This window comes from Osmerus eperlanus, chromosome 5 (genome assembly GCF_963692335.1).
Source record: "Osmerus eperlanus chromosome 5, fOsmEpe2.1, whole genome shotgun sequence".
Lineage (NCBI taxonomy): Eukaryota > Metazoa > Chordata > Actinopteri > Osmeriformes > Osmeridae > Osmerus > Osmerus eperlanus.
This window is the reverse complement of record NC_085022.1, coordinates 4467775-4495010: the sequence shown is the minus strand read 5'-3', so window position 1 is coordinate 4495010 and position 27236 is coordinate 4467775. Positions and strand designations below refer to the sequence as shown.

The window sequence follows — 27236 nt, the reverse complement described above, 5'->3', positions numbered from 1 at the left end:
ATTTCCCTGATTTAAATTGGATCTACTTGTAGTTGAATTGTATTATTTTAGCCTTATATTGATTAATCTAAAGTCACATAATATTGACGGATTTTCAGTTTTTGTCATAAAAGAAAGAAAAAAGCTAATAGCATTTTATAAATAAAGTTATATTAACGTATCTTAATATGCATTGTCGTATTTCATTAATATGCTGTAAATTATAAAATTACGACATTAGGAAACGTTTATTTTTTGGACAGTTTCCGAAAACGTAACATTTAAATTTTCAGTTTTTGTACAAACATCAATTCCGATTGACTGGTGAACTTCTGAGTAAACTCCTAGAATCTTTCTACCCTACCTCAGTAGGAGGAGCAATGTTGAATGTTGATATGTCCAGGATGTCTGATATATCCTAGCAATTTACCCGGAAATAATGGTGTTGGGTCACCATTTCCTGCCGTGTCCGCGTGAAACTTGCCACGATAGTCCTCAGTAGCAATTCCGGCTTTGAGAATTTCACTTCAAATTAAGAGCATGGCCTGAAACATGCCAAAACTTGTGGATTTGTGGAGGAATCTGTTTTGGTTCAAATTGAACGATTTGTCGCAGCTATCATTACAAGTAGGCCTATCAGCAGCGTAAACAGGGACATTTATATAAATATGTATGATTTAAAAAGGAGATATCTGTCTTATTTGTGCTAGAAACAATCTGTAAAATAACAGTATGTCCAGACTGGAGGAAATCAGGTCAATTAATCAATTGAGCCACCTGTTTTTGAACGGAAACCATGAACAAAATTCAAATGTGTAAGAGGATAGCACAATTTGAATTGTGCTATCTCGTGTCTGTCTGACAAACCAGCAGGGTTGATGTGAGTGTGACAAAGAAAGATGGGTCCAGCAGTTTGAATTTTCCTGCAGCCTGAAGAGAGGGAATTGAGGCAATAATTAAACTAAGGACATTGGCTATTCTCCTAAACAGTACAACCACACTCAATGCCCAGTCCACCGTGAAGAAAGTTCAAATTATTGGAATGTCGTCTGCCATTTAGTCCAGTTAAAAATGTTTATTTTCAGGCATCCTTAGGGCATTGTATTACAAAACCACACAAATAATCTAATATTAAAAGTAGCCTACACATATTGTTATATAATTAGATTTAATCACCCCTCTTTTCCTATTTTCTTTTTAACAAGAACTAGTTTTCCCACTCATTAATTCAGATGCCCCTATTTTGTCAACCACAGTTAATACAAGTGGAGGCTTTATTTTAACGCCTGCCATACCCATATAGACAATAAGTGTAGGCTACTATTATTCTGATTCCTTTCACCTTTCTTTTATTCAACATTTGGACGCAGACTTTGACAGGTATGTATTGATTGAATTCAGATTTATACTTAACAGTATGTTATTAACTTGTTTATATGTATATTGATTTTTGAAAAGAAAGATAATTGGTAACAAAGTAATAAAGACATTTTTTGCCTCAACTTTTTTGTTTTTAATTAGGAAGGAATAACCGGAAATTAGATTCCTTATTGAGGCTGGCTTCACCCTGCTCACCCATCATCGTTGCACATTTCTAAGCTCTGGCTGTACGTGTGATATAAATTCAAAACGTAGCATGAAAGCTCTTGCATAAAAGCTCACCTCATTGAGGGCGGGTAGACCAAATTATATACAGATCGGATTATACGACTAACGCGTTATTAATCGAGGGGTAAGTTGGTTGGTTAGCTAGCTAGCTAGGAGCTACTAGTAGCCATTCTAAGCTGGTAACGTTCAGTCGCAGCACTTATACTCTGTTACTAGTTAGCAAGTTGCCATCTCCAGCCCAGGTAAAATAGTTTGGTAACTGATCTAGGTAATGGCACATGACTTTGCTTAGCACGCTTTTAATTTCTCCAAGACTGCCAAACCACTGGTTAGGTTTGCTTACAGAAATAAAGGTGCAGTGCTCAGTATTTGCATGGGAATTGTGGTGGGACGTAGGTTATTATTTGAGCAAACTGGCTACATTTGCTGTATAACATGAACTAGCTGGCTATTTTCCACCATACGACTTGCTGGTTGCAATCTCTGGCCAGTTTGCTGTAATAAGCTACAGGCGGCATTCTGTACATAGGGTGCGTCCCATTTGTCGATAAATGTCTCGTCTCGTCATAACTACTCGATTCGTCCAAATATATTAACTTGAATCAATGTATTTCTGCATTGTAATATTGTTCTGTCCCAGAACTAGAGGAGGTGAGTACCGGAAAGCTGTAAACAAACACAAACAAAAGGCCCAGTTGTATCCATTGAAAATTATTCTTTACGTTAAAAGCCCACGCTGTCCAGCACAACGCAATCAAATGCTTAATTGAAGTTAAGCATATTTTGTAAATAAACGCCATGTGGCCATACACTTTCCAAAATGGCAACATGGTTTTTATTTTCTTAGACATTCACCCTCACAATAACAGAATCATTGATTTGAAGGGGTTCATCGAGACATTTATTTGGAAAGCTATATATTGCATTATAGTTGTAACCAGACTAATTATGCCCATTCAAGAACTATGTTACATGCTAAATTATGAGAGTTGACGGTGTGTTGACAAGGAGCTTTTTCATAGACAGCACAATACAAGAATGTATGTTTAACGTATGCACCATCCTTCCACAGAAAATTCCTTGTTTGTGTGAACTTACATGGGGAATAAAGCCCATTCTGATTCTGTAGATGGCTGGGATCTATACATATCTTCTTTTTTTAAAGCATCCGTACTGTTTGAGTTTAGTGTTAATATTTAAATATAAGTATTTATAAATTGACGAATAGAGATTTTCAGTTTTCACCCTATCCTTTAATCATGGATTCATTTACTCACAGTTTTTATTTTTGGTCCAAGTCAGGCAGCTGTTTAGACGGGCTTCACAGATGCTCATTGAACTGCACTTAAAACCCTCAAGGAATACCAGGAAAAACTCAGGAAAACGAATTGAGAAAAATGCATTCTACCTTCTTTAGATGACTTGGGGGATGGAAGGTGGGGAAAAAAGTAGTTGAGGACTCTTGTAGTGAGTGGCTGAGGTGGACCCTTTCCAGTAGACCTCGCCATTCTGAACACTTATGGGATAAGAGAACAGTGGAGGGAGGTACATGCCCATGCAGTGGATCTTTGGCTTTGCATAACCAGACACTATCCTGGAAATAGGGATGGTAAGTGAGGGAAAGAAGTACTTCAAGTTCTGAAGCAGTGATATGTGAGGGTGGTGTGAATCAGGGACCATGAGTCATGGCAGTCAAGGATCACACATACTCAGAAGACTCCCATGAGTTCATCAAATGTAGCTTACTGTTTGGTATATCTTGGATTGGTTTGTTCTTGAGTTGGTTCATGGTCTTGTAACTGTGAGAGTGTGTGCATTAATCATGTCAGCCCATCCCTCGCATATGTCATATTTCTGTTTAAAAGATGTAACAAAATGCATTACATTTTATAATGGTTTTAATGCAATCGAATCATTTACTTGTTACTAACTGTGTAGGCTGGTCATGTTTGATTTTAATAATCAGCCTTAAAAGCCATGTTCCAGAGCTTACATCAAAAGGTAATAGGATCTGTATCACATTGTTATGGACTGGATATATTTTGAACGTTGTCGTTTTACAGAATCTCTGTGAAATTGTGTGTTTTGAAACTATCTAGCAATTATGTTTTCAGATATGTGTCTTTTGCTGGGTGGATATTTTTAGATAGAGAAATCCAGTCCTCATTTTATACCCATTTACTGAGCAGGGTTTATGTCAGTCAATTCCACTGCAGACAAATTAGTTCTTTCTTTCATTCTTTCTTTCAAGGTTACCTGTCTGAACTCTTGCCATCCATCCCAAATGTGGCAGTTGCAGTGACAGGGCTGGGCAGAGCCTTGTGCCCTGGCCCATTTGCCCACCCATAGAGCACCTGCTGAACCCTTCCAGGGACAAAGTCACTACCTGAGCCATGGAGCAGGCCCGGGAGAAGGAGGCAGAGCGACCAGCCCGTAGCAGCAAAGCAGGCCAAGGGCGAAGCGGACACTCGCGCGCCTCTGGATCTTCCGGTTCCTCTGGAGTACTCATGGTGGGACCAAACTTCAGAGTCGGCAAGAAAATAGGCTGTGGTAACTTTGGAGAGCTTAAACTAGGTAAGAAAGAGTTAGGGTTGTGTTGATCATTCACATTTCTTTTGAAGCTTTCCACAAACCATAATTTAGCACATAAAACATATTTTTGGTTGTTAATTGATTTATAATGCAATAACTTCTTCGTATTCCATTAATTATTGAAAAATATCTTCTCATTGTATCCATATATGTGCAATAGACAAGGCAAATTCTTATTATTTAAATCTGTAATTTAAATTTAAATTTACTCTTGTCCAGGTAAAAACCTCTACACCAACGAATATGTTGCAATAAAATTAGTAAGTATAATGACCCACATTACATTTGTGTATACCCAAATTAGATCAAATGAGTCAGTATTGACTATAATGTTCATCTCTTGATGTCCAGAAATCGTTTACATTTATGTTTAGTTGTATTGTTTTATAATAATATAAATAGGTTATTGATAGAGTGACAAGACCCCCTTGAACTGACTTGAACTGACCCTCTCTACTCCAGGAACCAATAAAGTCAAGGGCACCACAACTGCATCTGGAGTACCGGTTCTACAAAACATTGGGCAGTACAGGTAAGACCCCCACACTTCAACTCTCATAAATCCACTCTCTCTGACAGGGTACTCTACATCTACAAACGGTATCTATTCCTTTCTGTCAAAGCAGATAATTCATTTATCCTCAAATTACATGAACACAACATACACTATTGTAATGCAAAAAATAAATGACATATCCTACACGGACACAAATATCATAAATATGTTTGAGTAGGCCGGCAAGGTGAATGGGATTCTCACTATTGGCAAGTTAGACACTGTCTTCATTAACATTTGTATTTGCTCTGTATTATGTATACAAATATCTATCTTACATGGGATCAGGATCTGTATTATTTTTTATGACTTTGAATAGAACACTAGGAAACTGTTGAGAGGAGCAGGGCCACAAATTACAATCTGTTACTTGAACTCATTTTCATACAAATCACTCATTTACTTATTACTTTTGGGGTCCTTGCACACCTATTATTTCTCCCCTGTCAGCAGAGGGACTTCCCCAGGTCTTCTACTTCGGGCCCTGTGGTAAATATAATGCCATGGTGTTGGAGCTGTTGGGGCCTAGTCTGGAGGACCTCTTTGACCTGTGTGAGAGGTTCTTTTCTCTAAAGACTGTCTTAATGATAGCCATTCAGTTGGTAAGTCTATTTCTGAAACCTACTCAATATTGTGTTTGAATTGATCGGTCAAACTTTGACCATAAAAAGGCAAATCTTGCGTTTGGTTTGTCATTCTGACAAACCAATTCATTTGTATCCTTTTTGCTCAGCTCTCACGGATGGAGTATGTCCACTCCAAAAATCTAATCTACAGAGATGTGAAGCCTGAAAACTTCCTCATTGGGCGACAGGGGAACACAAAGGAGCAAATTATTCACATTATTGACTTTGGCCTAGCAAAGGAGTACATAGACCCAGAGACCAAAAAACATATCCCTTACAGAGAACACAAGAGTCTCACTGGGACTGCACGATATATGTCAATCAACACGCACCTGGGAAAAGGTAGGACTTCAGGTCTTCTAACCTGCCTTGCTGTGCCTTTTCTTGCTCTCCTGTTCTTGTTGCCACTCACCAGTTTTGCTGCTACGTTTGCCTGTCAGTGGTGCATGTTTCTCAGCTGTGATGGGTTTCTTCACAATTTCAAGGGAATTATCTGTTTCAGAGCAAAGCCGACGTGATGACCTGGAAGCCTTAGGCCACATGTTCATGTATTTCCTACGAGGGAGTCTACCATGGCAAGGACTCAAGGTACCCATTTATAAACTTTTTATTACAAATATGATAAATATTACACCAGTTTTTTTTGTAGATAAGAAAATCCCATAGAGTCTTAGAAGGTGATAATGTTTGCGTCTTGGTAACATGGAGGATGACCTCCGCCGTAGCCACGCTCCATCTGACAAGGTAGTTCGCCACTCACGGGATTCGAACGCTCGGCCTCTGACTTGCCAAGCGCTACCACTACCAACTACGCCAAAGAAAAGCTATCTCTTCTTTGACGCGGGTGGCCTCTTACAAAACCCTTAGGAGTGAGTTTCACGGTTCTCACTCCGTTACACATATGGAGTGGTCATTTTGTTTTTATTAAGACGTTACACAATCAACCCGTAGAATAAATAATTTGTTTCAAACAAATACGTTTCAAACGTAGGGACATAGGCCAGTACACTTTCAACAGTGAGAAGTGAAAGTAAACATTGAACCCTGTACTTTCTTGCAGGCTGACACCCTGAAGGAACGATACCAAAAGATTGGAGACACCAAACGCAACACTCCCATCGAAGTCCTTTGTGATAACTTCCCAGGTATCTGCAACATTCTTCCATGTCCCTGAAACTAGCACCTGTTTGTGATGTTTACAAAAAAACTTTGTTGGTTCTTTGAAATGTATATGGTTTAACAATATGATAAACAAACAAAAAAGAGATATATTCCCATTTTCAAAAAGTACAGCAAATTCATTCCACCATTCAATCTTGTAGTACATTTAAAATGTGACTCGACAAAGCCTCTGTTTTCATATTTGTATTCCGTAGAGGAGATGTCTACGTATCTGCGCTATGTCCGAAGACTGGACTTCTTCGAAAAGCCTGATTACGAGTATCTAAGGACGCTTTTCACCGAGTTGTTTGAGAGAAAAGGATACACCTTTGACTACACATATGACTGGGTCGGCAAGCAGATTGTAAGTAATTTGCTCACTCGTTAGAATTGGTGCGCAATTAACAATTACCATATTGTTGTTTACTTAGCCTGTATGCATTTATACCTAAAATATGTGTAAACCTGGCTTTATTTCTTTGAGAATTTAGCTTGTCTCTTTTTTGCAGCCTACACCAGTAGGGTCTGCTCATGTCGATTCAGGAGCATCTGCCATCACGAGAGAGAGCCATGCTAACAGAGAAAGAGCCATGCAGCAACCTCTACGGAACCAGGTACACAGGGGTAGCATAGGTCAATTCCATAAAATTTAAGAAACAAGGCATACCAGCTATGCAACATGCAGTTCTTTACAAAGTATTACAGTTCAGATGGCTTTTTATTTTTAGAGCTTATATCGTTAAATCATATTACTGCAATCTTCACCCTATGATTTCTTAGCCATTGCTATACCATGTCATTTACCTCAGATTTTGTTTTTCTGCATTACCTCCCTCCATTCAATGTTCACTCACTGTCCTCCCACTGCCTACCCAACCCACCAATCACCCAACCAGACAGCCGCTTCAGATGGCAGGGGTGCGTGGGATGCACAGCCCCACAGAAAGACAAACTCCTCCTACCTAAGCTCCCACCTGGCTGCAGACAGGCCTGGGGGCTCGGTGCAGGTACAGCAACATTTCACTGGTAGAACTACTCTACAGCGATGCCCCGTTCCATCCACCTGAGAAAACAAATGTGCCCTCAGTGTAATGTAAAAATGTAACTTTATAGTTACTTGTTGCATTTAGCTGCAGCTTCTCTATCTTAGTTTGATCAACGTTACTGATGTAAATTAGTTAAGGCACTCCCCTTCTCCCCCTCCTCTTTCTCTTGATTCCTTAGAATACAGATACCTTCCACACACACGACCCGAGTGCCTGTCCTTTTAAGGTGAAGCTAATGAGCCAGATTAAAGAGGCCACATGTATATGACTGGGAAATAAATCTAAAGAAATTCAGTAATGTCAGGAAAAGCAAAAGGGAGTCAAGGCCACAGTGTTGCTTTCAGACACAACACAGTAGATAAGGCCTTAAACTGTAGATACATGGTAAACTTGAGATTGTCATAAAAGTGGATAAGAGTTTGCTAGACAAAACGTCGTATTGTAAAACGTAAGCTGCACTTTGTCATAATGGTGTGATGTGAAATCAGCTGTCATGACCCGAAGCACCACTTATGTGATGATTACAACAGTTATGTCACTTTACATACATTCCCAATTTTTCTCCATTGGGACATGGTCCTCAGCATGCTTGATTGTTACTGATTCAAAACCTTCCTGTGAACCTTCCCTCCAAATGCTTCAGGTGGTCAGCTCCACCAATGGGGAGCTAAATACGGACGATCCACTGGCAGTACCCTCAAACGCACCAATCACGACGCAGGCCGAGGTGGAGGTTGTGGATGAGGCCAAGTATGTGTTGACTTCTTTCTTTTACTTTTTTTTAACCCATTCTATAAAAAATATAGAATTTCATTCTAATAAGTACTGTATTTTTCGAAAATAAAGCTGCCGCTTTAACATTTTTCTTGTGGTGGTGCGGCTTATATTTCGGTGCGGCTTATAACACTTTTTTGTGAATGCTATTTAACCCGTTAAGGAGTAGCGTCGCACATACCATATTTTTTGGAAATAAAGCCGTGGCCTTTACCTCGATTTTATATTGTGACTATATTTCGAAGCGGCTTATATCCTGGTTTTAGAACAAAAAGTGGCTTCCAAGATTTCTACAGACCGTGCAGCTAATTTAATGCTCAACACTTGAACGGGTCTTATTTACATTTAGTCATTTAGCAGACGCTAAATGACGCTAAGAGCGACTTACAGTAAGTACAGGGACATTCCCCCGAGGCAAGTAGGGTGAAGTGCCTTGCCCAAGGACACAATGTAATTTTGCACGGTCGGGAATCGAACCGGCAACCTTCTGATTAATAGCCCGATCCCCTAACCGCTCAACATCTAGACTCAGAGTCATCTAGACTCAAACACAAAGTTTCCATTCTGGTGGGATTCGGCTTAGAAAATGCGGCCTATCTTCCGTAAAATACGGTATGTGATCATCCGAATGCGGGTCATGCGAACATTCCAACTGAATATTTTACGATGGACAAAAACTATGCCACAAACGCTTTAGTATGGCTTCAAATTGTACTAATGAGAAGGCTAACAAGTAACCCTAGCAGTAGTAGCATTGCTACGAGTATTATGCTAGCTAACTTAGCCCGGAAGTTAACTAAAGCTCGCTACCATTTCTGAAAAATAACTTGCACTTTGGGGACTGTCTAAAATATTTTGAACTCACACATTTAAAGGTAAATATTAGTTAATTCCCGGGCAATAGAAAACATACATTACGCACTTACTTACTTTCGTTTTCGAAGTTTGTTACAAAGCATCCTGTAAGATCGCCTATACTCGTGTATTGCTTGGTATCATTGTTCTCGTATCAAGTGTGGCATATATTCCAGTGCGGTTTATACTCAGATTTACAAACACGAAGTTCCCATTCTGGTGGGGTGCGGTTTATAGACAATGTGTCTTATTTTCCGAAAAATACGGTATGTAATATGTACACATTGACGTAAACCTTTTTATCAAAGTAGGTCAATAGAAAGTGAAGTACAGTTTTGTCTTTTGTCCATACATGTTACAATATTAGTAAGGCCAATGATGTTGCTGTTATGAGGCTAAACTAAACCCAGATTGATACAAAATACTATTGGATGAAAAGGGATCTAAGCTGAGTTTTACTGAAGATTTAAACATTTTGCAAGGTTGGAGTTTAGAGAAAAGATGTCACTACGTCACCAGCTTTGTGAAGTGGGAGTACATGCACAGCTTCTCACATTTTGAGGATAGTCCCTGATATGATTGTAAGATTTAACATATACAGTGAGGAATCCACAGTTAGTGCCGAGTTGCAGTAATAATTAATCCAACATAACAGTAATAGAGATTTAAAATAAGATGGATAAATTATATAATGTTTTAAGTAGAACAATTGGGAAGCTCAAAAAAGATTACATGTTTCTTTTTGTTGTACAACAGTAAATGTTGCATTAATTTATGTTCTTGGTGTAAAGGAGAGGAGGAAAGGTCACCAAAAACAACCAAAGCTCTGACTGCTTCAGTTTTGTGTGTGTGTTTCTCTATGTACTAGCATTAGTTTAGGTTTAGTTTAGTTTGGTTTATTTCAGACAAACAACTTAGTTTCATACAGTTGAGCTAACAAACAAAAGCATATTTACATCAGTCTGAAACATGTGTAGGCTGAAGCTCATGCTTATAATGCCTACCCTTTATGAAAACATCTCATATCTTAAAAATAAATAGAAATAATTATTGTCTTACATCATTATGTTGACAATCAGATCTGAACAGAATACAAAAAACAATATTTCTTATGCAATAGAGTTGCACAGTCCAAATACAACAAAAACAGCTTGTTCATCTATCACTCTTTAAATTGTTTCATATAATTTCATTGCATTATTTTTAAATAGTTTCTTTAACTTACTAAAGGTCCCACATATTTTTAGTTCTGCATGACAGCTGTTCCATAAATGTACACCTTTAACGGAAATACAATGGTATTTAGCTAGTATGTATGTATGTATGTACTAGTATTAATCTCTTGTCTCTTCTCATTCTCTCTGTAGCTGTGTGAAAATGCTCAACCTGTGGTGAGTTCTCTCTCCCATACATATCAGTCCATCAGGGTGTGGGCCAGACTTAAACCAGTTCAACTCCTAAATAAGACCATCTTACCACAGATACAATAGGACAATACATGGGGTCTAACATTTAGGAATGGTTTACCAAAAATCCACTCATATTTCATATACTTAATTAAGACTTCGGAACACATTCTGTCTTTAACATCTGATGTCTAATCCGGTACAGTATTTAACCCTTGTGTTATCTTCGGGTCATTCTGACCCATCAGTCATTGTGACCCACCGTCGTATTGCGACAAATTTACCGCATACAAAGACAAAGTGAAGCATTTTCTTTTAACAGCTAGGCTGTCTCAGACCCCCCACATTGCAAAGGTTAAAAGAAAATTATTTTAATTTGTTTTTGTATTGGGTAAAATTGGGTAAACACAACGATGGTTCGTTATGAACCTTTGGGTCATGTGACCCGAAGGCAGCACGAGGGTTAAGACACAAATCAAATATGTGGAGCAAATACTAAGGTGTCCTGAAAATGTGGATGTTCTAAACTGCATGGCGTTTGAAATTGTTTGATTGGGGCAACTATACAGCTGCTGTAGCTTTTTATGTATTTTTTTATGTTTGTGATCCTTCTTGGCTAGGAACTGGAAAGAACATAGCCTTGCACATACAATATGACACTGCCACTGTGACTCCCTGTTCTCCACTTCCACACACTGTTTCATTCTCTGTACTTAATTTATTTAAAAAAAAAATGTTTTATTACATGCAACAAGTTTGAATATATATTGTCAGGATAGCATGAGGTTTTTTTCGGTGAGACATAGTATGTTAAGTTCCCCTGGAAAATATCTTCATCTCGGTCCACAGGTGCTGTTGTTTCTTCAAGCGAAAACGAAAGAAGAGCTCTCCGAGGCACAGATGAGCTCCTTACACTGTGTCCTCACGAAGAAACGCCCTCCTTTAGGATGGGGGGGAGAAATATTCACTAAACAAGAAAAGTGGGATAATTACTTACTTAATGGTTCGGGGCCCACTGAATGGAATTATTCAGACAGAATATTAGACAGACTTAACCCTCAAATTCTTTATTTTTTTCTGCTTCATCTGTCTTTCTTTTGACATTTGGCCTTGTCAAAAATTACAAGAGGCTCAAATGCAGGCACACTTATTTTCTGTACATCACCTTTTTTGTGTTTCTCTTACTTTTTCCTAAACTGGAAATCTATCCAGTAGCCTGTTGCTCTTAATCTTGTCTTTGACTGAGAGACAGTTTAGTCTCTTGCACTCATTTGTCTCTCAGTTTTCTTTCTCTGTATGTATGTATCATTCTCTATTCCCCTATTTCTCCTCTCTTAAACCATCCCTGGTGCAAATAACAACTGAATTTAAGACTTATTTTATGGATTTATGTGTGTTTCTTATTGCTACATATTCATGTTTGTACATAATGTATATATGGATGGACTGGTATGGGGAGGCTTATTTATTATAATCCATGCACCCCTCATAGCCATTGATGTTCAGGCATTGAACCTCTGTACAGTTTTGGTGCAATATATTACCATGGCTTTGATTCGGAGCTCCATTGTGCTTTTCTCTTCTGAATGATGTGACCCTACATGTCCGATGTTAACATGCTTCATCTCCTTGTCTCCAAATTTCTACTGCTTTGTTTGTGTCTGTCAGTTTGGCGTTGCAGAATGAAGTTGATCCGAAATGTTAATCTTATGTAAGCTTTGCTTTATCGTCTCTAAACACTAATGAGTAGAATGTTTTAAGTCGGCCCAGATATGAACTTTGGAGCCCCGTTCTACCTCCAGCCTGTTTGTCTGTCTTGTAAGTGTACAGGATCTGGGACAAAGAAAGTAGACTTAGTTTTGCTGAGTACAGTTTATCATTGACATGTCACTGCTCCCTCTTCTGGCCTGACCATGTGATGCCTTAATCAGACCACCTGTCTAAAGCGCCTTTCAGGACAGGTGCCTGTGCACTGCATTGAGACACCAGCCATGAAAAGGACAAGTCTGTTACCATGACGCTCCCTCACTGCTCTAATGGTCTGTCACAGACACTGTTGACCTCAATCCTTACTTCGTAGGGTATGTGCGCTACTAAGACCATATTGTCTTGGCTGAATTTATTTGCCTCCTTGACCAGTTTTAAGAAAATAACTTAATAGTCGGGCACAAAAAGCTGGAAGTCGGTCCAGTCTTTTTCATGCGGCCAAACACTTGGGATATACTGAGGTAATTGAATACTTGTGGAAATTATCACATTCCATGCTATTCTCACTGTTTGTTTCTACTAATACTGATTCGACTATGGAGACAATGTTTTTCTCGATCTCCAGATGTGCTTGTCGTTATTCCTCGGGTGCAGGTGCCGTGCCCTCTTCTATTATGAATGTTAAGGTTATAAAATGCTAAACGTGGCAAAGATGATGTCTTGCTAAGCACCAGTGTTTACTCCTACCAAGTATATGTTGTTTGAATTCATTTTGTGTATTAAATGTGAACCAGAAATGTATGATGTACTGTATTTTAGCCTTTTTTTAATCAAAAACCTTGCATTTTGGTGGGTGAAAGTAGTGAAAGACGTTGGTTCACTTTTTCTGCTCCTACTGTGAAAGTGTTTATAATTCCTGTCAAATTATTGCTACCATGGATAATATGATCAGTGTTTTCTTCCCTTATGAAAACAATGGACGGAAAAACAGAACATAAGTTTTTATTTTATTTTTTTAATTCAATTTCATTGTATATTTGAAATTGCATAACTCCACTGTAGATGTTCAAACCCTAAACCAAGGTTCTTGTGAATGTTTCGATGTCCAACATTATCTCATATTAAATGTTATTTGGCTTAAACTGCAGATTTATAACACTTTTTTTTCTTTTTTTGAGACGAGCAGTATAGATGCCTTTTCCATTATGACACTTTAACTTTTGGTAAATGTATTGGATTTACATCATTTATTCCAGTTGGACTGTTAATCCCCAAATCCAAATGTATGATTAAATTGATCAAGGTTTGGCCACTTCCATATTGGTTGTCCGACCCTATTTTCCTCTCCCACTTCCTAGGGTACTCTTTGATACAGATGAATCGGGTAGAGGGCAGTCCATGGGCAGCCAAATACACAAGACAATCCTAAGGCAATTGGTTGTAAACCTAAGACATTGCAGTCACAGGCAACACATTAAACTAGTGTTCCAGATAAACTTGCATTCAGTTTGCATTTGTTCCACACTCTTTGTATGCCTCACTCTTGTTGTTTATAAGTGACTTAATTGTCATTGATGGAAATAGAGCATAGGAGCCGCCAAACTTGGTGCAAATGGATTATGTCCATTGTGTTATGGTTTTAGCCCAGCCACATTTGCCAACTATGGGTTCATTTAAACGCCTTGCACATTCTAGTTCTGGTTGTTTAACACCCACCTTTACCGTCACACTTTTTACTTTGATGTCAGTCGTTGTATGAGGATGTTTTAACTATAGAGAATGTGTATACAAAGTTATTACACCGGATATCTCTGCTCCCCAGTGCCAGCGTAGCCTTCCCCTTGTGCCAGAATTGTTCTAGTGCTTACATTTAGACATGATGCTTATCAATTGCCCTAAAGACAGTGATATATAGGAAACCTGTATTGGATTGAAATAACTTTGTTTCTGGCAAGTGAACATTTTAGGCAAGTATTTTATATTTCAACATTTATTAAATTTATAGTTGCATTTCTGTCATTTATACACAAGGTTGAAGTTTTTTCCTTTTCATCAACATTTTGTTAAGGTGGATTAAGCTGACTGAGCATCATAAAGATGTGATGGATTCATCTTTTTGTCAGTAATGTTAACCTGCGCGTCTCCATCATTCTCACAACCAAAGCGATTTTCTTGGCATCTTCTTTTCTTTTTTCTTTTTTTTATGTCTTCTTGTTTTTTTTCTGAGGCACCGCTTCCCTTACGCTATGTGTGTCGTAAATTTGTCAAGGAGGTGGTGGGGGTACAAAATTGACTTTGCCAAGAGGTAATGAAAAGAGATTACGTGTTTTTCAGAGAAAGTCAATAAAACTTGACTTCTTTCCTCCTCAAAACGTAGGGAAACATTGTTTCCTGTTAATGGTTACTTTTAAAGCCATGAAAAATGGTAATGTAGTATTTAAAATGTATTATGAATATTATTGTTCTGAAATGTGAATGCAAATTTTAAGTGTATTTGGACCTACCCAACCTGATCAAGGGCTGCAGTTGTAAAGTGTTCTCGTTTCATGAGTTTAATTTAAAGTTACAGGAAAAACTTTCAATATCTGTTTTAAAATGCCTAATTTCCAAATTAAGCAGAACATGTCACAATACCATACAATTGTACTACACACAAAAGAGCACTGAACTTTTTTTTAAACAATAAACACCCACAACATTTTCTCTTGTCCCTGCCTGTTTTTTCTTAATGGATAGACATGCTTAACAAAAATGTGTTCATTAGTAAGTTCTCTAAGATTCTCATAACTATATTATAGTCCGTGAAAAGATTCCTATTATTTTAAAAGCTAGTGGGCAAACGTTTTTTCTTTTTTTTTTGACAGAGGCCCTCAGACAGAGGCCCACAGACAGAGGCCCTCAGACAGAGGCCCACAGACAGAGGCCCACAGACAGAGGCCCACAGACAGAGGCCCACAGACAGAGGCCCTCAGACAGAGGCCCTCAGACAGAGGCCCTCAGCCTGCAGACAGAGGCCCTGACTCCACCCACCACACCAAAAGACCACCGGACAGTCCGTCCCTCTGCTGGCGGATGAGGTGTTCTGTGGAGGTAACAGTTGTGTGTCCTACATGTTTGTGATCACAAACCCTCGAGGTGACCTCCCTCTGCTGGCCTCAGATCGGGTCTTCTGCTCCGTCCCCTTCCATCAGAGACACCTGCTGACCCAGTCCCACCTGCTGACCCAGTCCCACCTGCTGACCCAGTCCCACCTGCTGACTCAGTCCCACCTGCTGACCCAGTCCCACCTGCTGACCCAGTCCCACCTGCTGACTCAGTCCCACCTGCTGACCCAGTCCCACCTGCTGACTCAGTCCCACCTGCTGACCCAGTCACACCTGCTGACCCAGTCACACCTGCTGACACAGTCACACCTGCTGACACAGTCCCACAGGTACCGACTGAACCCCCTTCACCAGACCCCGCCTCACCCCATTTTGCCATGAGTTACAGTACTAAAATAAAATATATCTACAAGCAGCAATGGCGGATTCCACATCTCCAAACATTTCAAAATGGACAATTCTTCACAAATTATCACTGTAGAGAAAAATATATGCTGCCGACATTATGGGTTCTTCAGACTTTTGTGTTCCCCATGAGAAATAATGGGGTGTAAATGCCGTCAATTTGAAAATGGACAATTGGGGCGTGGCCTGTAGCGCCACCTATGGGCATTGGTATGCCATTTGTGGTGTGGTAGTTACTCATGGTTTATGCTTTCAATGTTTCAAAATGTGGTCAACTTTTTACCATTGCATACCAAATCGGAAATACAATACTATCAAGATGCACCAGGGCTTTTGCTTCACGTCAAGGAGTGAGGGATGAGGGCTTGATCACGGCAGCCTTGCCAGAAGGTTTGGGCATGTTGGATGTGTGTCGCTCCAAGCTTGCGTGTGTGTCAGGGGCCTGGATGTGTCAGTGAGAATTAGGAGTGTGCGAACTGAGGAGCAAGAGAGACATGTTAAGAGGCCCTAGCAATATTAGCCAAGCATGCATATTTCAAATATTCACAATAAATCAAATTTTCATCTTACATTCAACTATTTCTCAGATTTGTGTACTAAACATTGTCAAGAGTCTTCATATGAACTTGTGATTGAATCTGGTAGCGATTTATGACTAGAGGATGTGTGTGTAACGCAATATTTTAGCGTTAGCAATACATGGTAACAATGTGTAGATCTTCCTCATGAGTGGAACAGATCAAGTCCCTAGGTCAATATGGCATTGATTTCTGGACATATTAAATATGTGCAACAGGTGTAAATTCATCAATATGCTAATAAATCCGCCACATTGTATTTCATTCCTTTTTGCTACATTTTGTTGTTCCTCATGATAAATAAGGCATATGTAAAAAGTTTCAGAATTTTGGGACTTATGGGCTGGAAATGGCATCACTTTGAAAATGGACAAATTGGAGCTTAGCCTGTAGCAGCACCTATTGTCTCACGTGGGCCATTTTTGGTGTGGTGCACTGTAGTTTCAATATGCCAAATTTCACTCGTGGATGCCATAGACTCCCATGGAACCAGCATAATAATAATAATAATACCTACAATAACAATAGGTTCCTCCTACCAGAGGAATCTTAATAAATTCGGGGGGAGATGCCCTCGGACCCCCCAACTAAAGTGGGCAAGAACCGGGCCTGCTGTCTGGGCATGGTCTACCACACCGAATTTTGAGTGACAAATGTATGTAAAATGACACGATCAAAGGAAAACTTTGCTTTGAAGCAACCTCAACAAAGTGTCTCAGCTGTGAAATATGAAAACAAATAGGCTTACATGTTACTCACATTATGATAACACGCTATTACGTTTATGATTCCACTTTTGTTATACAAAAGCAGTTTGATCATTGAATGCATTTAATTCCTCCCCCCGTAAGAGGAGGTAGAGAGAATATGCTGCCTTTGTGCAGAATTTGCACTTCCGATGTCCTTTTTAACTTCCGCCTGAGATATCGTCGGGTCTCTTCTACCAGCCCGATTCAACATGGTGGGTATCTGAACATTTACAGTCCTTCCGAATCAAGCATAATCCTTAGTTTTTATCAAATTAATCCGTGAATTATTGCGAAACATTTGAAAATAAAGAGTAGATGCTTGGATTTATTGAATTATTTATTTTCGATGCATTATTATGAGCGATAGTAAGAGTACCTGAGGGGTAAGGAAGCCCGAAGATGCTAACGACAGAATGGAGCTAGCTAGGGCAAAGCCTCACACGTTCATACAAAAAGACACCGTAAATCACCGGCCAGCAGTTCAACAGGAAAAATGCTATATAATTGCGTGTAACATTGTAGGCATAGGTTAATAGTTGTGCAACCGACACATTATTGTGGTTAGTCTTCCATGTTGCTGCGTGTTGGTTGGTGGAAGTAGCCTATTCCGACAAGTTGGTGATCAAATTGTGGATTTCAGAAGAAAGGGGGAGAACCGATCCATTCAAAGACTTACATTCAACCTAATAAGCGATTAACAAATGTTTTAAAGGTTTGATATTGATACACTGTACTTGGCAAGAGAAGTTTTCCAATCGTTTACTCTTTTTGTTCCAACAGGGACGAGTCAGGACTAAAACGGTCAAAAAGGCGGCCAGGGTCATTATTGAGAAGTATTACACTCGGTTGGGAAATGACTTCCACACCAACAAGAGGGTGTGTGAGGAGATCGCCATCATCCCCAGCAAGAAACTGCGCAACAAGATTGCTGGGTGAGTCTTCGAACTACTTCTGTAGTTGGCTCTGATGCCGTTTAATGCGAGTTGTCTTCCATTTGGTCAAAGTCAAGTGCCAACAGAACTAGAATATCGGTAAAATGGGTTGAACTACTTATATTCAATTGAGTACTAGTTTTGAGACAAGCTCTGTTGCAACAGAAGGATGAATGTGAGTGGGACACGGAAGTATTATGATTTTATCCCAATTCATTTTAACCCTGTATCGAAAGTGACCATGGTGTGATTGTCGCCTGGTCATTGATAGTACAGGAACAACAAATTTGAAAGCTTTCCCGTGTTTGTTGGAATCCATGTTCCTGTCAAACCCTGTGTCTTTCATACATCTAACATTGTCGTCTGAAACCAACAATTATTCTTGCCCTTATTCCCCCGTAGAGCAAATTCTGTGTAGTGACTTGCTTGTTTTGTTCAGGTATGTGACCCATTTGATGAAGCGCATCCAGAGAGGGCCAGTCAGAGGCATCTCCATCAAGCTGCAGGAGGAGGAGAGGGAGAGGAGGGACAACTACGTCCCAGAGGTCAGTCTTATCCTGATTTATTAATCTAACGGTGGCCCTCATACTTAAGCCTAATGATGGAATGTTTATTTCCTTCTACATTTGTGTGCCCCATTGGTGATTGGCTGGGCAGCCTTTTTTGTTTAACCCCTTTGGTTGATGTCATTCCCTAACGTGTTTATGTAAAAGTTCCCAGCTGATCAGTTAATCATTTCACTGGGATTCTTGGCTGAGTTCTTTTGACCTATATCAAATGTATGTGGCATAAATGTTGCCCGGTCATCTCTAGTCCAGCAACAGTAAACTGTTTGTCTTTTCTTTTTGGCCCTGTATGTAGTTAGGAGGCTCTAAAGTTATATATATATATTTATTTATTTTTTTGACAAATCGTGTCACTAAGTCAAGTGCAACAGAACTAGAAGATCCATATAATGGGTTGAACTACCTATATTAAATTCAGTACTAGTTTTGAGACAGGCTCTCTGTTGCAACAGAAAGATGAATGTGTGTGTGGGACAAGTATTATGATTTGGCATTTATCTATTAACATTTTATCTCAAGTAATTGAAACCCTGTATCGAAAGTGACCATGGTGTGATTGTCGCCGGGTCATTGATAGTACAGGAACAACAAATTTGAAAGCTTTCCCGTGTTTGTTGGAATCCATGTTCCTGTCAAACCCTGTATCTTTCATACATCTTACATTGTCGTCTGAAACCAACAATTATTCTTATAAATTGTCTTAAAATCCCAACATGTCCCCAAGTCACTGCAAAAGAACCATCAAACTTAATATATTCAAAAAAATATATATAATTTTTACCCATGGCCTGACATGGCATTTGAATGTTACCTGATTTCTTGCTGTGGCTGTAATAGTGTGATTAAACACATTCTTGTGTTTCCAGGTTTCTGCTCTGGATCAGGAACTCATCGAGGTGGATCCCGACACCAAGGAAATGCTCAAGCTTCTGGTATGTTTTTACAACTGCAAATGTTCTGGTTAAAAGCCACAATGGGGGGAAATGTCATTGTTTATTTGGTCTGGCACTGGACCACGTGTTTATGTAGATATAGATGTATATTAGCACCAAACACTTGATAGAGTGCCAATGTTTCAGAAAGGGTATGAATTGGACAACGTAGTACTTGGTCCCCCTGTTTAAAACCACCAAAGTCCTTGGACAATATAATTCGTCACAAAGTATTGAGTTTTAATACTTGGTCTTAAATCATTTGAGACAAGTCTGTGATCACAGATGGAACCAGATGCTGGGTGTGGAGACAATCCTTCATGTCTGTTCTGTCTTCAGTTCCTGCTTGTATCTGTGACATTGACAATACTACTACACCAATGTGATATGCTTCAGATCATAGGCATTTCCTTTTAGGTACTTGGGCAAATGGTAACCTGGCCTTTCTTTTAGAGCTTACTAGTATTGAGTAGTGAACCCTCTGGTGTTCTGCTGGCTGTGTAGTTGACATACAGTAGATGTTGACATGCCTATGTCCAGAAGTGTTTGGGTCCTTAGTCTTGTTCTACCAGTTTGATTGTGATGAAAAGCAAAACCAAAGAACCGGTGCTGTCCAAGACGTTGGTGCTCAGTGTAGTCTGGTGACCTGATCATGGTGCACATGTCATCTAAACCCTGTATCGAAAGTGACTATGGTATGACAGTTGCCAGGTCATTGATAGTACAGGAAAAAAAACATTGAAAGCTTTCCCGTGTTTATTGGAATGCTTGTTCCAGATAAACCCTGTAGCTTTCAAACATGATTCCCATGCACAACTACATGTCTCCTCAGTGTAATCTTTGTCTAAGCAAAGTATATGTATTGCTTTCAATCCTTGCAGGACTTTGGTGGACTGTCCAACCTACAGGTCACCCAGCCCACTGTTGGAATGAACTTCAAGACACCTCGAGGAGTCTAGGCGTTTTGTTAATATCTCTTAATAAAGTAAAAAAACAAAAAAGAGACCCGTTTGTCCTGTGAGTTCATTTCGATGTGGAACACGATGCTTGTCAGCAATTTGATTTGGATGACGGGCATGCTTTTGGAAATGTTGGATATAATTTCAGCGGACAGCAAGCGTATGGCCACTGGCAAGCTGCAGCCTTGCTTAATATTCCCTTTGATGTGAGAACTTGGGAGTGCTTACCAAATAAAATATACTACTAGTCTAAGGGCTTTATACCCATTCAATAAATGTAAATCCACATCAATTTGCCAATCCAGATTTTTACGTGTTTTTGGAGAACTGAAATTGGCACAGTAAGAATGTTTTCTGTAATTATTGTATTCAATGGTTTTGTAGTCCACATGGACAAATCTTTCAAGCTGACAAAAAGGTTTGTCTAGAAACTAGCACATACCTGGACCAGTGATATTTGCATGTTGTGCACTAAACACCCATACCCATTGTCACCTTTGCCTGTAGTAGGCAGATCATGGTAATTTTACTTCAGACTTAACGGTTGGTGCGGAATCTTGAGTATTTGTGCGTCATTACGCACGGCTTTTCGCCAAAAGACTGTCGAAACCAAAATTAAGTTCGACATTTCGCTTTTGAATGTAGCACGTGTCCTGGCATCGTGAGGGCTCTGCTGAGAACATTGTAAACTAGGGTTATACTACACGGATGAAAAAAATAAGATGGTCAAGCTAAGGTAACTAATAGCCTTTACTGTTCTAAGTCATTATGTTGTGTTGTAAAGACCAACATATAACCAATGTTACAGTGAAGCGAGAACAACATTCCGTTAAAAAAACAACCGACGTCTTTAATTTACAATATAGATAGCTATGCTACATCAAAGACAACGATTTATAAACTAACTTCACCTAACGCAATGACAAAATATTCACAAGCACTTCAGCAAAAAGAAATTGCAGAACGCCCCGCGCGGACAGTCGCACATCTTGCCGATGCGTGCCCCTTTCCTCACTGCGCAATGCTCTCCCATGTCGCACTGGAAAACATAACAATAAAGGATTTTTTTTAATTCAATATAAACACTTAGTAATTCGTTTTCATTTATTTAACCGTTGTAGTTAGGCTTATATATTTTTTTATTATGATCTGCTATAGCTTAAAGATTATACAAAGTTAAAATATTGACTAGCTTAAGTTAATGAATGCAAATGTCAGTCAATTTAAATTTGTTTAAACGATTGATGAAATCAACATGAAGCAATATGGAAGTCATTTAACACGTGAAGGCGCAGATCACTTACAGTTGGAACTTGTCCAAATTTCTTCTCCCATGGGGAAATTCTTTTGGTCTGCAGTTTTTCGAGAACGTCGTGTAGAGCTCCAAGCTGTTTAGACAATGACTAATTAGTAACATCAACTGTGTCTGTGAATTGCCTAATTCAGAAGATCAAAAAAATAACTTAATAACCATAAGATAAAAAGTATATGATCTGCAACAAATTTGGTTTACTTTGATACAATAAAATAATTGGTTTCTGGGGAAGTAGCCTAAAGAAAAGCTGTCTTAACAAATAGCAAGATACACCAATATTCGCTGCTGTTGAATGACAAAATGCTATACATTTAAGTTAACTTACAAGACGTTTTTCGCTCGTTAGATTTGGATTTTGTTGATAGAAGTCCTGTACTGCTCTCGTTTCCAAATCCCCTTCCATCTCTGATTCGTTAGTTTCAGCACCGCATAGAAGGAACAGCAGCGCAGCGCAAACCAGAACTCTCGGCCACAAGTTGGAGCTCTCCATTGTGCTGATCTGGGGAGGCGCGTCTGTTACTAAGGTGCAAGAAGTTCTGCTCTTTGGATGATTCGGCTCAATTGACCAATAGCCGCAGTTTTCCCTCTTTTTGTATGCTCTACAATTTTTGTATGTACTTTGACCTGAATTAGCTCCGCCTTGTACATTGATTCCCTGAACTACGTAAGTGAAATTACGTAGTTTGTCTACTTGTCTAGGTCGTTTAAGAAAATTCCCTTATACATTACACAGTATAAGGGTGGTAAATAACAAATAAATAGATAGTTCAGGTATCAAACCCTGCTTTAATATAATTTATTGAAATGTGCTTATAACTGGTAATGTTTATGAAATGTTGTGATGTTGGCTCTTGTTCAATATGTGTTAAGGACTAATACTACAAATGTATGCCTATATTTGAGTGGGGGTAATTTACAGTTTATTTAGGTAACTGTGAATTTATTTGTGAATGAAATTTTAAATATGAGCGTGCAATAACATGAATTTAAATCGGCCTAACAGTGGTTGGTATAGCAGCATGGTAATATCAAGGCTTACCAATAGACATGAATGGCACATTCCTATGGCACACCTCTGTACACGCTTCATGATGAATAACTTCAAAGCAGAATGGTCTAATCACATTACACAGCACTGACAACAAACTGACATAGTCAACTAGCCCAGTCTGCCCAGCACTGATCTGAGGAGTCAAGTTCATTGATAGCCTATTTATTTGCAGAGCGGCTCCATCTACCATGAATTAGCAAAATGTTTATATATAAGGAGTAGTCTGCACTATCTACGGCAGTGACAACACAAGCCAAAGCTGTAAATTGCTGTTCTAATTTGCTGCATTAGTCAGGCATATGCCAGGCAAGTACTAGGGATACAATAATCATCCAAGTTTCCACAGACATAATTGTTTGATACACCATGAGAATTAATGACAAAATATCTGAAGCACAGATTGTTTCATGCTGGATTGACTTTTTCTGATTTACTTGGAGAGAAAATACAGTGAGGGAAAAAAATATTTGATCCCCTGCTGATTTTGTACGTTTGCCCAATGACAAAAAAAATGATCAGTCTATAATTTTAATGTTAGGATTTGAACAATGAGAGACAAAATAACAACAACAAAAATGGGGGGGGGGGTGGCGTTCTTGAGGTCATAGGCAGCATTCCTCCTCGTCCGAACACGGCAAGTTGAGTTGATGCCAAAGAGCTTGATTTTGGCCTCAGCAGACCACAACACTTTCACCGAGTTCTCCTCTGAATCATTCAGATGTTCATTGGCAAACTTCAGAAGGGCCAGTACATGTGCTTTCTTGAGCAGGGGGACCTTGCGGGCGCTGCAGGGGGACCTTGCGGGCGCTGCAGGGGGACCTTGCGGGCGCTGCAGGATTTCAGTCCATCACGGCGTAGTGTGTTACCAATTGTTTTCTTGGTCCCAGCTGCCTTGAGATCATTGACAAGATCCTCCCGTGTAGTTCTGGGCTGATTCCTCACCGTTCTCATGATCATTGCAACTCCACAAGGTGAGATCTTGCATGGAACCCCAGACCGAGGGAGAGTGACAGTTCTTTGGTGTTTCTTCCATTTGCGAATACTAACGCCAACTGTTGTCACCTTCTCACCAAGCTGCATGGCGATGGTCTTGTAGCCCATTCCAGCCTTGTGTAGGTCTACAATCTTGTCCCTGACATCCTTGGACAGCTCTTTGGTTTCGGCCATGGGGGAGAGTTTGGAATCTGATTGATTGATTGCTTCTGTGAACAAGTGTTTTTTATACAAATAACAAACTGAGATTACGAGCATAGGAGTGTACTCTTAATTTCAGCTCATTCATTACCTGTATAAAAGACAACTGGGAGCCAGAAATCTTTCTGATTGAGAGGGGGTCAAATGCTTATTTCACTCATTAAAATGCAAATACATTTCTAACAATTTTGGCATGCGTTTTACTGGATTTTGTTGTTGTTATTCTTTCTCTCACTGTTAAAATATACCTACCATTAAAATGATTGTCATTGTCAACATTTTTTGATAGACTGATTAGTGAACAGCAACTGACAAGCAAATGAAAAGCCAGCAACTGACAACATATTAGAAGGGACATGGGAACACACTATAAAAAAACACATTGATCACTGTGAAAACGAAAAAGAGAAAATGCCCCACAACAAACACATGAATGGGTTTTTGTGCTTTTTTGTGCTTTAATTTTAAAAAACTGTTGGAGGGAAATACATGGGGGCAGAGGGGAAGGGGAAAGACATGCAGGAAAGGCCAAGGCCAGAATCAAACCCATTTGGCTGCGTTGAGACCTTCGGTACACGCTCATTGCGGTGAGCCACCGGGACGCCCTATAAATATATTTTGATCACATGAACAATAAAATATTTGCCACCGACAACTATGTAGCCCTTTGGGATAAACCGGCCGTGACAGTAGTTATTCACACATTGCATTTATTGGATTTCTGTGACTCAAATGCTCCAACAAAGGTTGCAAGTTTAGTTTTTCTGGAATACGTTGATTAGTTAGTCACTTTTTTCCCTTGAGAATCTACTCTGCAGGGAATGCAGAGACATACTATAGACTAAATAACCACTTTCTCTTAATGTTGTGTTATTAGGTTGATATTGTTAACATTTTGAGGAGATTTATCCATGAGTTATTTAAGTGCCCAAACACAGACTTTAGATATCCAAAACTCACACAGTGTTGGGAAACAAAAAACAGTGCTGTTGTGTGCGTCAGACACAGCAGGGACATAATAAACAAACTCCAATGGATACATTTGTTGTTTGGAGTACCGACTCCTCCTTCATAGCTCCCAAATCAGTCTTATCATTTTTATCCATGAAGAACCATGCTGTTGCTTTGGGGTTTTTCATTATTGACGTGATCAAATGATTGTTGTCATCCAACAATGTTTTTGATATTTTACAGACGCTTGACCGCCAGTGTTTGAACAGAAGGTGTTCTGTTTTTTAATTTAATGATCGACCATCCTTAAACTCTTCATTTTATGCCACATTACAGAGTTATCAGCAGGGGAACTAAGAAGTGAGGTGAACTCAAGAGGAATACTCCAGGAATGGAAATATGCTGAAGCAAGAATGTTCACATGCCATAGCATAAGGGAAGCACTGATAGTCTTTGCCACGTGTGTGCAAAAGACCAGTTCCATCCAGTTTCATGAATAGGTGCCAGGCCATAAAAAAAAAAGCAGTTGGTGTTCTAGCAAGCTTCCATGCGTTCTCTAAAATTCCAAAACCTTTACCTTAATCTTATTCTTGGATAGGAAATAAGTGCTGCAGGTAAGTGTTTCTAAAATGCACAATCTCGACTAAGAACCTTTTTGGGTATCATATGTATATCCAAACCAATGTTTATTTGAAAATGTTGTTATGTAACCACAACAGGGCATTTATTCAAGATTATGAGTTTTGCTTTGGTATGTAAGGGAGGATTTGGCCAGTAGAGTTTATAATAAGAGCCCTGTCATAATGAAAGCGTAACAGGATGAAAGCATACCAGTTCCATAGGCCCGGGGCACGATGGGTATTTGCACCGTATTCAAAGCTGTGAAGATGCTAAAAATACCTATCTGTAGAGGGGTGAGTAAAAGGGTTTAAAATCCTCCCCTTGTTCCTCTGTGACTTTCTGCCTGGCTATGGGGCAAGATTTGGTTGCCGTTTGTCTCCTTTCCGATCGGCTTAGTACATCCTATGGGATCATTCGAGGAGGGACAGCCATGTGCCACATCACACCTCGTTCTCCCCCAGTTGATCTCAGTGTTTTAGCTCACTCCTCAACACACATTCTACTCCCACAATATGTATATAAGTTATTTGGCACTTAATGTTATATGATGTATTTAACAATTGGAAATGTCATTTTTGGGGTGTTGATGGTCTGGGGGCATCTAAACCTTTTAACATGTATTTACAGAGGTAAGTAAATCTACAAAAATTAGAAGTTTTTATCAATAGAGTGACTGGCTCTCACAAAATGGTCTCCATTTAGGCACTGTCAATTAAAGCAAAATAATAATGACATGAGAATAGAGAGTCAGTCTGTCATAGTCTGCAAAACCATATATCATTTGCTTTAATCTTTGATGTCCTTTCTTGTATTCTAACCTCATTACATTAGGACATCATGGTCATTCTCCAAACAGTCATATTGAGAGAAACCTGTTTTCAGATGTGAAAAACGTTCCAAAATATGTAGCCAATATTTATATTTGTATTACTTTGATTTAAAGGAAGATATGACAAGCCCCTCATTTAGGAACAAATCAGAGCACCCTGATCAGAGAAGACAGTGTGACTCTTTATTTTTGGGAACGAGTTGGGGAGAGTTTACCTTTTTTTATTTTCAGCGCTTCTGTTCCCCTCCCCCCAAAAATGGTTTTCCCATTGAGCGCGCGTATGCAGCTGCATGCAACCGCCTAGAAAAAAAAACTAATTATTTCAGTGCTTTTGCGTGCGGCCTCTAATTGAAAATCTCGAAATATTTCAGAAAGGTGCTGGTGTCTCCACTGTCGCTCTTCTACAGCTAGAAATCCACGCCACAGTCAGACAGAGTAAAACGCACAAGTTAGCAGAGAATATACAAACTTATTGTCTCAAACTTAGGATTGCTTTCACGGACCAAGTTAAAAAGCGTGAATAGCCATTTTAAATAATTTGGGCATTTTCTCTGCTGGTGTTAAGAGTTAAATAAAGGATGTGGACCATTCTATTAGATGTATTTAAGAGGACTACATTAGCCTTCTATGTGTGATTAGCCTTCTTTGTGTGATTTCATTGTTTTACAGTGTTCAATATGTTTTTTCTAGACAAGAATTATAGGATAATCATTGGCTGGTGGTTTTTATTCCCATACACT

General features: G+C 39.3%; 3 protein-coding genes and 3 non-coding genes across 8 annotated transcripts; 5 read left to right on the top strand and 1 right to left on the bottom strand.

Annotated features, from left to right (window-relative positions):
• Positions 1-1531: 1531 nt before the first annotated feature.
• Positions 1532-15011, top strand: LOC134020925 (casein kinase I-like). 3 transcript variants are annotated; one of them, XM_062461270.1, is made up of 14 exons: positions 1532-1586; positions 3839-4161; positions 4399-4439; positions 4642-4711; positions 5186-5337; positions 5469-5703; positions 5864-5949; positions 6422-6506; positions 6738-6886; positions 7032-7136; positions 7419-7529; positions 8212-8318; positions 10565-10588; positions 11453-15011. In XM_062461270.1, the coding sequence occupies exons 2-14, from the start codon at positions 3981-3983 to the stop codon at positions 11505-11507; spliced, it is 1401 nt and encodes a 466-aa protein (XP_062317254.1). In that variant the 5' UTR covers positions 1532-1586; positions 3839-3980; the 3' UTR covers positions 11508-15011. The 3 variants fall into 3 exon arrangements, with proteins under 3 accessions (XP_062317254.1, XP_062317253.1, XP_062317255.1); XM_062461269.1 differs by having other exon boundaries at positions 1541-1711; XM_062461271.1 differs by lacking the exon at positions 1532-1586 and adding an exon at positions 1740-2238.
• Positions 15012-17242: 2231 nt separating this feature from the next.
• Positions 17243-20600, top strand: zgc:114188 (40S ribosomal protein S17-like). The gene is made up of 5 exons (XM_062461266.1): positions 17243-17358; positions 17927-18078; positions 18518-18623; positions 19511-19576; positions 20458-20600. Exons 1-5 carry the CDS (start codon positions 17356-17358, stop codon positions 20533-20535), a joined length of 405 nt encoding a protein of 134 aa, XP_062317250.1. The 5' UTR covers positions 17243-17355; the 3' UTR covers positions 20536-20600.
• LOC134021773 (small nucleolar RNA SNORA71) lies at positions 18301-18427 on the top strand. The gene has a single exon (XR_009930558.1). It is a non-coding gene; the product is annotated as a small nucleolar RNA SNORA71 (small nucleolar RNA).
• On the top strand, positions 19173-19299 carry LOC134021774 (small nucleolar RNA SNORA71). The gene has a single exon (XR_009930559.1). It is a non-coding gene; the product is annotated as a small nucleolar RNA SNORA71 (small nucleolar RNA).
• cart2 (cocaine- and amphetamine-regulated transcript 2) lies at positions 19652-22433 on the bottom strand. The gene is made up of 3 exons (XM_062461268.1): positions 22176-22433; positions 21840-21923; positions 19652-21574 (listed from the first exon to the last, which is right to left on the bottom strand). Exons 1-3 carry the CDS (start codon positions 22338-22340, stop codon positions 21467-21469), a joined length of 357 nt encoding a protein of 118 aa, XP_062317252.1. The 5' UTR covers positions 22341-22433; the 3' UTR covers positions 19652-21466.
• Positions 20250-20376, top strand: LOC134021772 (small nucleolar RNA SNORA71). Its single transcript, XR_009930557.1, has one exon. It is a non-coding gene; the product is annotated as a small nucleolar RNA SNORA71 (small nucleolar RNA).
• Positions 22434-27236: the final 4803 nt, after the last annotated feature.

Excerpts from the sequence above, each read along its gene's own strand:
- cart2 (XM_062461268.1), bottom strand. The coding sequence starts at position 22,340 with ATGGAGAGCTCCAACTTGTGGCCGAGAGTTCTGGTTTGCGCTGCGCTG. Across the intron at positions 21,924-22,175 it reads TAACGAGCGAAAAACGTCTT|CTTGGAGCTCTACACGACGT; the intron begins GTAAGTTAACTT and ends TTGTCTAAACAG. Across the intron at positions 21,575-21,839 it reads AATTTGGACAAGTTCCAACT|TGCGACATGGGAGAGCATTG; the intron begins GTAAGTGATCTG and ends TATGTTTTCCAG.
- zgc:114188 (XM_062461266.1), top strand. Across the intron at positions 18,079-18,517 it reads CTGCGCAACAAGATTGCTGG|GTATGTGACCCATTTGATGA; the intron begins GTGAGTCTTCGA and ends TGTTTTGTTCAG. Across the intron at positions 19,577-20,457 it reads AGGAAATGCTCAAGCTTCTG|GACTTTGGTGGACTGTCCAA; the intron begins GTATGTTTTTAC and ends CAATCCTTGCAG.
- LOC134020925 (XM_062461270.1), top strand. The coding sequence starts at position 3,981 with ATGGAGCAGGCCCGGGAGAAGGAGGCAGAGCGACCAGCCCGTAGCAGC. Across the intron at positions 5,338-5,468 it reads TAATGATAGCCATTCAGTTG|CTCTCACGGATGGAGTATGT; the intron begins GTAAGTCTATTT and ends CTTTTTGCTCAG. Across the intron at positions 5,950-6,421 it reads TACCATGGCAAGGACTCAAG|GCTGACACCCTGAAGGAACG; the intron begins GTACCCATTTAT and ends ACTTTCTTGCAG.